At 41.0% G+C, this 12063-nt stretch overlaps 1 protein-coding gene across 1 annotated transcript; it reads left to right on the top strand.

The window, feature by feature from the left end:
* The first annotated feature begins 3291 nt into the window (after nt 1-3291).
* sall4 (spalt-like transcription factor 4) lies at nt 3292-10899 on the top strand. The gene is made up of 4 exons (XM_020650898.3): nt 3292-3549; nt 6024-8486; nt 8576-8880; nt 8970-10899. The coding sequence occupies exons 1-4, from the start codon at nt 3483-3485 to the stop codon at nt 9402-9404; spliced, it is 3270 nt and encodes a 1089-aa protein (XP_020506554.2). The 5' UTR covers nt 3292-3482; the 3' UTR covers nt 9405-10899.
* The last annotated feature ends 1164 nt before the right edge of the window (nt 10900-12063 follow it).

Here is a 12063-nt window from a genome sequence, read left to right as displayed (position 1 = left end):
TCTCCAGGTGTAAATCATTTTGGCTATTGCATGTTTTAAGCACCCTTAAAATGTCTGTGGAGAAGTTGTTTCCCCCCCCCCCCCCCCACACACACACACACACACACACACACACACACACACACACACACACACACACACACACACACACACTTAGAAATAAGATAATCAACTTTTAAAAGTATTTTTCTGTGTTTTAAAAAGGCAACCTTTGTTGCTGTGTTTTACGTTCCATCTCTGTACAGTTTTATCCTGAACATAGCTTTTATCTTTTATAGTTCTTTGACTTTTTGCACAAACATTTAATGTGTTATATAGATGATTATTAACTCTCTGACAGTAGGCATATTTATATATAACATCACTCTTGTTATATTTATGTCTTGTAGGGGCGTTTCCAGAGGGGTGGCCAGGGGTGGCATGGACCCCCCCCCCCCCCCCCCCCCCTTGAAATCTTATTGACCATCCCCGGAGCCACTCCAAATTTATTGGTCATTATATTATTGGTCAGTATTATTGGTAATTTTTCTTGCCAGAGGGGGGACCTATACGTTTAAATCCATCACTCAGGCAGCAGATGTTTGTTTGTCTTGTGTCAATTATTTTTTCATTCTCTCCGCTTCTGCACGAAACATATAATAATTATTGTATCCAAAATAGATTTCCCCACCCAAAATGATGTTAGCTAACCCCAAAGTGCCTGTACAGCAACATTTTAACAGCTCTGTGTGTTCTTGATTTGTCACATTCCTTGTCTGTAAAATGTAAAATGCCAATTGAATAAAATACAAGAAGGACAGGTTACATGTTCTGTACAAACACAGCTCATAACTCCAGGCTCAGGAGATTAATTGAAAAGAGTAAAACCATCGTCTGGATGGCATACTTTGAATATCTAAAGCTCTATAGCTAGTTCTTTGCATATACCAGCATCAGTATACCTACACTGTAAAACACTGTACTCATACCTCTAGATCACTGCTTCTCTTCACTCTTGTTTTATACTCTCTAATTTTCTTTATTTACTTTATGCACCACAATAGCTAAACACCTTTCAAACCCGCTTGGCAATGAATCTGTCCTATAGTGCAACTTTACAGCGTTCGGCCCTCAAAATAAGGCTGGCAGAGACCGGGGACCCCCTCTAGCCCTAGAGGTGATGAAGGAATATAACATAGCAAACAACCATGCACAGCCCGATCCAAACAGAAAATAATTTAACAGCCTAAAAACCATAAAATTATTTATAAAGCAGGTTATTGTAAGAAAGATATAGAAGCAAAATACAAGAAAACTCCATGTAAAGACTTGAGCACTGAATGGACACACAGGTGAGTTCATCTTTAAAAAGAGCAGCTGACACCTGTGTTGTTGCCTTCATGTGCAAACTTACAATTCAAATATTTTTACATGTGAATTTCATTTGCATTTCACATGATTAAAAGGTTTTATGTATATTTTTACACAGAAATACACAGAATTCAATTATTTTACATTTTACTCATTTTTTGTTTTTTTACTCATTTTACTTATTTAAGGCACCCTGTGACCCCCCTCTTGGAGGCTTCTGACCCCCCCCCCCCCCCCCAGTGGGTCTTGACCCCCACTTTGGGAACTACTGCTATAGTGCATCCTTTTTTTATTATAACAAACATCTAGAACTTTATTTTACTTCTTTATTACAGGAGGCGATGCCGGCTCGAATGAAGGTTTTGTTTTCCTCTTTCCTCTGTGTTCTCATCATCTGTGATGTAAAGTGAATTTCCTGGACTGTCTTTGCTCCTCCGTGTTTAAATCAAGCAGGGCCATCTTCTTTAATACATCAACTAAAGCATGTGTTGATTTGGCTGATGTGTTGTCTTTATGGCTGACCTATAGCAGTATATCTCGGGGCCAAATAGTTGCTAAAACAAGACAAACTACATGACAAATTCTAAACATATAATCCCTCTCATAGTTAGAGGTGATGGGGCTTGGTTACAGGATAAATCTTGACTAAACCCAGTGATGTGACCTATTTTTATTGTCTGCATTTACCTGCATTCACATTGGTCAAGTGACCAATGAAATGATACATCCGGGAGAAGACTCAGAGTAACTTACGTGGATTTAAAATCGGAAAACTTCCCAGTCACCACCATGGACAAAAAGAAATCAATTTTTGGGTTTTTTCTGTAAAGCCTATTACATACGGTTGGTGTATGGAACAAATACCATGAAGAAGTGCACATTCTTAATTAAAAGGTGGAAAAACTTCAATTTCCAACCACATCTATGCACCATGAACAAAAGCAAGAGCATTTCTGATTTGTTCACCGTTGTCCAAAAATATTCTGTATTTGATATCACTGTCACGTTTGGAGCTATTTTCTGTGCTGGATGAAATGTTCTTTTTGTCGACCCACATCTTAATAAAGGTGTCAAAAACAGTTGATGTCTCCACCATTGTACTTCTCTGACACTTAATCTGCTTCAACTTTGGACTGTTTTGGAGTATAAATGCACATTTAGACCCTTGCAATCACTAAAGATTGCCCCCGTCATTTTTTTTTACAAACAAAATACCAATAAATCCATCGGCTTCATTTCTTAACAAAACAAAAACAAAACATTAGGGTTAGTTAAAGGAACATCTGTACATTAGAAGGCTATGATAAGACACAAGGGACTCAAGGGACAAATCATTTAAAAGTTTTGGGCACCATGCAAACCTGAAAAGTCAGTAAAGACACGCACATCACTCATTCAGGTGTCGAATCGTAAAAAAAAAACTAAAAAAACACAGTGGCCCCGGGAGATATGCTTATTTATTTGCTACATGCCCGGGCTCGAAACCTTGTGTTCTTTAATGCATCTAGCAAATAAATAAGAATATCTTTAAGAGCCACTGCGCATCATCACCACGCAAACCTTAAAAAAGTTGCACGCGTAAGAACACCAAACACCTGTATGTGTATATTTTGATATAGTACGCTACATGAGAGGAATATTCACACACACATCCGGGTGAATCATTATTATTATATACCTGTATTTTGAGTTAGAAGTAGGTAGGGAGGTGATTATGGACGATTCTGTGTGAATTATTTCGTGCTTGTGCTCCAATGTTGGTGACACTATAATGCTTTTTTTTCTTTTTCTTTTCATGAACAAGGAAAGGAGAGCGATGAGTTGGGTGTTATTAACCCTGCCTCCATCCTGCAGTCCGTCCACTCGCAGGCCTCCTCCCGCCCCCTCCTGCCCACTCCGCTCCGCTCATCAATAGGGGAGCCATTTGAATAACGTGTGAGCGCTTGGACTGGAGCCAATCAGCTGTCAGAGCACCGTGATAAATCGCAATGCATTATTGATAATAATAATTACGGTGACATGCGCATTTCTACTCGAGAGAGGGGGTTTAATTTTCCCGAGCCCTGAAGAATTTGCTTGAAGAAGGGGAAGGAAAATTGTTTGCAAACTCTTTTGCTCCCGATGGTTGCACCATGTCGAGGCGTAAGCAAGCCAAACCGCAGCACATCAACTCCGACGAGCCTGCTTCGTTAGGAAATGGTAAGTTTTTTTTTTTAACACACGAGATATGAGAGAGCTGCTTACCCAAAAAAAAAAAAAAAAAAACTTTACGCCACGCTGTGTTGAAAACTATCGATGTTTTATCTCAAAAGTTTTGGGGGTGGCTGACTTTTACATTGTTCCTCTCGCACTTTGACCTGTTGCTGAGTTGACCAGGAGGATAAAAAACTTAAGCCCAAACAGTAGGATAGGATACTGTGAGCGACGAGAATTAATTTTCAACAGAATACAGGTGTTGCGCGTCAATCCAAATGTTACACTGTAAACTTTTACGCGTTCTTTCATCAAACGGTGCAGTGACCGAGTCGCATCCTTTTGCTTATTTGTAACCTTTTTCTCTGCTTTTGATGTTGGAATCACTCACAAATCACCAGAATCTTTGACTTGTAGGTTTTGGTGATTAGTAGGGGGAATCTCTTTGATCTTTTTCTAAAATTATACACCGAGTATATCGACACCAGTTTACATTGAAGACCTCAGTGAAAAGTTGCGTGGCAAAAAGACTGCCACGGATGTTAATGGCGTTGATGTTCATTCAGATTTGACCAAAAATGTTTAATTTATCATGACGCATCATTTTTTTTTTTTTTTTTTTTTTTTAACATCAGTTTCCTATCCAACCTGTTAAACCGCGTTGAGATGCTTATTGTTTCATTTATTAGATGTGTTAAACTTTAATGAATTGTGTAGTATCAAATATAATCTCTATATATGATATTTATATTTGTGTGTGTGTGTTGATATTTTAGTGTAATTTGTGCGCAACTATTCGCCCTCATTCGATGTTTTTAAACAAAGGTGCCCCAAAAAAAACCGTATGAAATGTGACTCTGGAGTAAGCTGACCTAAAGGCAATAAATCCCCCAGTTTAATGCATGACTGTTTCCTTTCGTACATATGTGGAGTAGAGGTGGGGGATGGAGTAGTGGCCTTTTTTTTTTTTTTGTGGAGACTCTCTGGGTGGGGGGTGCGTTTTTGGTGTTTGCCATATGCAAGCCCCAGCGGACCTCACCTTGTGATTTAGGAAAGTTTGCTGACACGATGTTAAGAGAGACTCAGTTGTGGTTTATTATGAGCGTACATGGCTTCTGAAGATTGAGGTTGAGCGGTTGTTTTATCAAATGCTTAATATTTATGTGCCACACAAGGCCCCCTGAATGTAATGTTTAGCCTGACCTCGTGTCATATAGGCTACCCTTCTAACGGTGATCACATACAGGTCATGCGCCGTCAAGTGGTAAACCAGAGCGTTACCTCCTTATATTTACTTCATAATCAAGTTTTGATATAGTTTATGGTTCAGGAACAAGGTATTCCTAATGTTAACACAGTCTGTACTCTTCTATCAAAGTTAATTGTATTAAGATAATCCTGGAGTAACTGTATGGTGTGAAATGGGGGTGGGCTTAGTTTCTCATAGATCCAAATGTAATGCAGTTTGCCACACTGCTACAATGCCTCCTGGTGAGCAATTAACAAGTCCAACAGTTTCCTTGGGCATATGCAAACAGGTGGTCTACCCCCTTTTCTTTGAGGCATTAGCATTTAACAATACACCCAGTTGTGAAATGGCCTCTTGGTTAGCAGACAAATTAAAATGCACACTTGGAGCACTTAAAGGCTTTCACAAGCTGTGAAACTGCTTAAAGGTATCAACATTGAATCAACCCACCCACCCCTCCCCCTCCTTCTCAGTTTTCTTTTAAAGCACATCTTCTGAAAAGTAAATGAAGTCAAGTACTTTCCTGCCCTGCTCGGTTGCATAAAAACTGGGAAACAAGTTCAGTTAAAATAGATATATGATTGCTTATTTGCAAGCCTAGATTTCCCATAAGTGAGTTTAACATTGCTCTGGTCAAAAGTTATTCCTACCATGTGCCACCCTTTGAAACTGAGCTGATTTTTAGCAAGTGCTAGGAAGTTTTATTTCAGAAACACTGTAATTTAATGCCAGAGGCTCTTTGTCTCCCTGGACATTGTTCTGGGCAATGTCAAAGGTAGATGATTGCCCTCTGCTGGTCTTGTTTACAATAGCCAAATTTAAAGTCCTGAACAGCTCAGTGAAGTGAGTTGCAGTGAGTAGATCTTCTCACTTTAATGATGCAAGGCACACAACTTAAGCCTCAAATAAATATTAATACTTATCACAGTGTGTGAAAGTTTTAATGAGAATGAGTTAACTTTTTGAAAATGGACAGACTATTCAATGGTAGGAACAAAAACATTGTGCATTTGTTAAGTGTAGGAAGGAAATGCCAATCCTTTTTCATGAAAAAAGCATTTTACTCCAACATCTAAAATCCAACTTTTTTGTAGACAAACTGTTCCAATTTATTTTTCTTGAATAATAACTTTGAGTGGATCTTTAGAAAACTATTATTGTATCAATCTTGTTTTAAATTGTCATGGTTGTTAAAAGGCATTCATTTTTATTTCTTTTTTTGTCTCCTTAGGGGTTCTTCGAGATGCTCAAGCTGAGGAATCCGGAAGTGAAGTGAAGAGGTTCAGAATGGACGAGAACAGAGTCTGCAACAAGTGTTGTGCAGAATTCTTTGACGAAGACGAATTTCTTGAGCACGAGAAAAATTGCACTAAGAGTCAGCAGGTGGTCATTATGAAGGATGGAGAAGGCAATGAAGCGTCAGAGGAATATTCACAAGGCTCTCCTGAAGGCCTTACGAGTGACCACGACGACAGCCAGTCCAGCAGCCACTCCTTATCAAACATCAACACAGACCATCATGAAAGACCAGAGGAAGAGCCCAGCATTAATGCAGAGGACTTGGTACAACAGGATCAGGCAGATATGTCTGCTAGCCCTGAGGCTTTCCATCCCTCACATAAAATGCAAAATTCAAATGTCACTCTTGAAGCCATGGCCGACACTAAAGTGGCTGTATCCCAACATTCCTCAAATAATGCTTCCCTAGCCACATCACAGGAGGCCATGCAGACCATTCCCATGATTTTGGAACAGTTGGTGTGCCTTCAGCAACAGCAGCTACATCAAATCCAGCTCACGGAACAGATTCGGATCCAAGTAGCCATGATGACTCCACAGGGTCTCCAGGCATCTGTAGGGGCAGTAATGGACCCCCTGAAAGCCCTTGGTGCACATCTTTCCCAACAGCTGTCCACTGCAGCAGCTCTAATAGGAAAAAGGACCGGCAGTCAGACCCTTTCTCTTGAGGCGATGAAGCAAGGTAAATTACCTCTGCCTGCTGTAATCCCTACCTCTCTGCCTGGAGGCCTGGGTTCAGCAATCTCTAAAACAGACATTTTAAAGGGCATGCCAGATCTCGCCAGCCGTCTACCTGCACTTCTGCCACAATCATCAGGTGTCATGGGTTTCCCTGGCACCTTCAGCAGTATCCAACCAGGAATGGACCCCTCCAAAAAAGTGAAGCCGAAGATGATAACCCAACCACCAGAATCCAAAAATGGGGACTCCTTATTCAAACACAAGTGCAAGTACTGCGGAAAGACCTTTGGCAACGACAGTGCTCTCCAGATTCATTTGCGTTCTCACACCGGTGAGAGGCCCTTCAAGTGTAACATCTGCGGAAACAGATTCACAACCAAAGGAAACCTTAAAGTGCATTTCCAGAGGCATAGAGACAAATATCCTACCATCGGCATGAACCCACATCCTGTGCCAGAACATCTTGATAGTATTCCCACCAGCAGTGGCATTCCCTATGGCATGTCTGTCCCCTTTGATGAGTCAAACGTGACTGAAATGAAGCCCATGATAGGCCATCCAGGTGCTGGTTTCCACCAATCATCCATACCAGGATTGAAAACAACATTTGATGGCTTCGCAGGGGACCCGTTTTCTCAAAGACCCTCCCCATCTGCAAATGATGGCTCCCCTACTGTTTCCTCTAATATGTACGGCCAAGCGACTGGACTGGATCACAATCACAAGGATGCTAAAGAGCTACTTGGTGCCCTGCATCAAATGAATGGCAGTGCCCACCCAGGTGAACAAAGCTCTGGAACTGCAAAACTTCAGCATATGGTGGATTGTCTGGATAAGAGAACCAATGACCCCAATGAGTGCGTCATCTGCCATAGGGTGCTCAGCTGCCAGAGTTCACTGAAAATGCATTATCGCACACACACTGGTGAGAGGCCTTACAAGTGCAAAATCTGTGGCCGTGCGTTCTCCACCAAAGGTAACCTCAAGGCCCATTATGGAGTGCACAGGGCCAACACTCCTCTCAAAATGCAGCACTCGTGTCCCATCTGCCAGAAGAAGTTCACCAATGCTGTGGTTCTTCAGCAGCACATTCGTATGCACATGGGTGGCCAGATCCCCAACACCCCAGTGCCAGAAAACCAATTTGAAGATGCAGAAGCAATGGAGTCGCCACTTCCAGAAGAGGCACCTCTGGAAACCAATGGATTTGAAGCTAGCATGGAGGATCATGAGCCAGAACTGGATCCCCAGACACCAAACCACCTTTCCGATTCCTTGCCGTCAGCCTTGGAGGTACAACCACAGAAGCATGCTGCCTCTGCCACATTTTCGAGCCTTGATGTCTTGAAGAATCTCACATCTGCTCTTGCACTGAAACGACAGAGCAGCACCACATCAGAAAGTGAGGGAACTACCAAAGAGTCCCCTTCAGCTCCTAGGGAACAGGAGTATCAGAATGGCTGCAGCCCTACAGTATCTGACTCCGCTATGTCCCGTAATTCCCCATCCCCAGTAAACACCAACATTACCAGCTGCAAATCTCCCGAGTCTGCTGCTGAGGAATATGCCCGCAATGGGCCAAAACCAGAGCCAGATGGTGGTGTTCACGGTGGCAATGAGTCGGGTGGAGCACTCGACCTCACAGCATCCAGCAGCTTCACTCCCAAATCAATCAAAGAAGAACCCATTATTGCATTCACAAACGGAGACTATGGTGAGTTTTATTCATTCAGAGAAAAGGTATTTGGTACATGCCGTCATGTTGAGTGCTTTGATCTAAATACCCATCCCTTGTTCAAACAGTTCCAAGCAACATGTCCTTCATGAGGATACCATCAAGTCTGGCAAGTCTGGAGATGAAGATCCCTTCAGAGAATCATTTGGGCCCTAATGGTTTGTTCAGCTCTCATATGCCTCAGGGAACAGCCATGCCCTCCTCCATCTCTTCCGCACCGAGACGATCAACCAAGCAGCATGTGTGTCACGTTTGCACCAAGAACTTCTCTTCTGCCAGTGCCTTGCAGATCCATGAGCGTACTCATACTGGGGAGAAGCCTTTTGGCTGCAACATCTGTGGCAGGGCGTTCACCACAAAGGGAAATCTGAAGGTACGTCATTGCTGAAAGTGCCAAATATGTCTTACTATAAATGAGTACTTGGGAAGGAGGTTGTAATAATTGGTGTTTCTTGTGTTTAGGTACATATCGGCACTCACATGTGGAACAACACATCCCGGCGTGGCCAGCGTCTCAGTCTGGATAACCCAATGGCACTGATGGCAATGAGCTCCGAGGCTAAGATGTTGCCAGAGATGATGCAGGCCCCCAAAGAACTGGCTGCTCCTCAAATGAATTTTGACTCCTCCCTGTGGAATCAGTATGCCGCTGCCTTCAGTGGTGGCCTAACCATGAAGACCAATGAAATTTCTGTCATCCAGGGCGGTGGCATCCCGCTCCCTGGCAGCCCTGCCGGTGGGCCTCTTATAGGCTCCACTGGAGGCCTCATGAAGATGGATGGATCCCATTCTGGTTTGCCCGCCTCCATGGCTGAGATGGAGAAAAACAGCTCGGACAGTGTGCCAAAATCGCAGTTCCCACATTTCATGGAGGAGGGTAAAATTGCAGTTAACTAGGCTTTCTAGCCATCCATTTATTGCCGGAACTCAGTTTTTGAATGTCTTCTTTTTGACTGAGGTACAAACAGAGAAAACCTTGTAGAATTCTGCCTAGATTGTTTGACTTTCCAAGTAACTGCATTGCAGCTCTCCCCTCCTGAATGATTCACAAGTGTTATTTTTGTAGTTGAACATGATATAACTACTGTAGTTGTATTTTATTTCATATAAATATATGCGGGTATTTTTTTTTTTTTTTTTCCTGTGACTTTTTTTTTTGTTTTGTTTTCAGAAGTTTGAATGTATAACTTACTTGAAACTGCTTTAATTCTGACTCTCCCTCCTTGATACTTTGAAGGATTTTGACTAAGAAACGTTCAGGGCATGACTTTTAACGGACACCTGGTCTCTGTTCAGAAATAATAGTTTACTGTTTGTATCTATGACTACTTTCCCTCCCATTGTGTGCCATAGATTTTTACAACATTGTACGTTTTTGTAGAGGTTAATGTCATTTGCATGTCTCATCTTGAAGGGGCGTTTGATCAGGTTCAGAGATTATTCCAGTATCTTGTCTATTAAATCAAGTTTTCAACAACTCTGTAATCAATTTCAGATATTACAGGCTGTAACCCATTCGTGTTACATTGGTAGTAAGATACGAAAGTTAATCGTTCATATATTTTTTTGCTAAGTGCCTAACCCCTAACATACATGTTACATGTGTCTCACTGCACCACAAGGTTAAGACTGTAAGACGAAACATGACGGTATGCTACATGGTAAAACTCGCTAATCAAAGTCACCATATTCCACTTGATCTGTAGTCAAATTCAGTTGGCTGAGGTCCGAGGGCTTTTATATACTTTTATGGGCTCATGCCTGCACTTTATTTCAGGTTGAAGATACATTTTATGATTACATTTCACTGCTTTTCATCCTAGTTGTGGAACAAGGAAAGGGCAAATCAACAATTTTTGTGTACTGACTGTAAGATTTCTTTGACACAACCAACTTACTGGATTGTTTGTCTTTGGTCTAGGTTACTTTGTGAACTTGTAGCATCATTAATTTATTTATAATCCACAAAATGCTTGAGTTTCGGGGGTAAGTTCTACCTCGTTTAGATTTCAGTCGTCCTCCAGACCCCCTATGCTCAACGCAACACTGTACATTTTCCTGATACATTCTTGTATACGTGATAAGATTTGTCATTCTAAAACTGCTGAGTTGAACAGTAATGAATGTATCACTGGACACTTTACACAACTCAGAATGGTCAGAGTACTTTGTTGGCCCCTGCTGTACATTCCTTTATCGATATGCATTTGCCAAGTTGTGCCTTTCTTTAGCAAACCATGTCAAAACTACTTTCAAGTTGTCTCTACAATTCAAGTAATGTTGAGCCAATTTGGCCTGTTTACAATGTAAATGGTTCTTTTTGTTTTTCAAATGTTTCCTTCACCTCCATGTTTTCTGATTTTGAAAAATAAAATCAAGGTGAGTTTTTCAATATTTTTCCTGTCATTACTTAACCAGAGAGACTATTACAAAATAATTTGAACAGATACCTGACGATTGCTGACAGTAGGTGGGAAATGTATTTGTATTCTGTCCAGCTAGCTACTGAGATTAACCTTTGCTTGGCACCACACATTTCTATGCCAACATAGGCCAGCTTTGACTGCTCATAAAATCCATTATTTACATCAATTCACATTCAGATGACTTGAGTGAGCTATTTTCTTCTCTTCTCATTACCCATCAGAAGCTATTAATCCTCTGCATTTTGCATCCCAAACAAAAATCTATTTGCATCCACGACTTAAGGTTGTTCTCCAATCATTTGTCCCCAAACCAATGTTAGGTCAACCATACAGTGGCCTATCCCTTACTATTTTGACATCATGCAATTCTCTGCACATTGTCATAATAGGCCACTTGAACTGGAAGTATGTATACAGTGAGTAAATGGTAACACAGGAACACAATGACCAGAAACAACAATAGATGTATGATGTTCAAGTTTTGTTGAGGCTGCTTATTTTTCTTTAAAAAAACAATTAAATGATTTTTTTAAATTACCAAAGTTGAGGCTTGCATTATGCAAATAATACATTTAACTAGCAGTGTACATTCAGCCATCTCTCCATCAGAAATGAGTTTATTCTCCTGATTATAAAAGTTAATACAATCTACACTAGCAATGCTGCTTTCTAGGAATATTCGACATTTGTAAATTGCCAAATGTTTGGAACACTTGATTGCAAAATATTGTGTTTTTATGAAGTGTTTTTAAAATGTATGTCCACCAACCTAACAACAGATAGCTAATATATCAAAAATGGTTTCAACTTTGCTAATATATGCCAACCTCTTTCTGAGCTGCACACTGTTTATTTGGATTCTATGCAAACACAAGGTTGTGGTCTCCTCATCCCAGTTAACCTTTCCGAAGGTCCAACATGATGTCTTAAAGTAGAACATTACATTAGATTAAATTGTAAACAGTTAAGTAGGCTACGTACAGTACATTTCTACTCCAGCAGAGAAACTAGTACTTTCTAACATCAATCAGGAGACCTGGTTACCCAAAAACTGCAAATGAAGGCCTATACATCACCAACAATAGAAAAGGCTAATTCAGTGGTTCCCAACCTGTTTTGGCTTGTGACCC

Source organism: Labrus bergylta, chromosome 12 (genome assembly GCF_963930695.1).
Source record: "Labrus bergylta chromosome 12, fLabBer1.1, whole genome shotgun sequence".
Taxonomy (NCBI): domain Eukaryota; kingdom Metazoa; phylum Chordata; class Actinopteri; order Labriformes; family Labridae; genus Labrus; species Labrus bergylta.
Note: the sequence above shows the minus strand (reverse complement) of the source record. Positions and strands in the feature narration are given on the sequence as shown.

What these genes read in the sequence shown, in the direction of transcription:
- sall4 (XM_020650898.3), top strand. Translation starts at nt 3,483, where the DNA reads ATGTCGAGGCGTAAGCAAGCCAAACCGCAGCACATCAACTCCGACGAG. An exon ending in GCCTGCTTCGTTAGGAAATG is followed by an intron (nt 3,550 to 6,023) that starts GTAAGTTTTTTT and finishes TTGTCTCCTTAG; the next exon opens with GGGTTCTTCGAGATGCTCAA. An exon ending in CCACAAAGGGAAATCTGAAG is followed by an intron (nt 8,881 to 8,969) that starts GTACGTCATTGC and finishes TCTTGTGTTTAG; the next exon opens with GTACATATCGGCACTCACAT.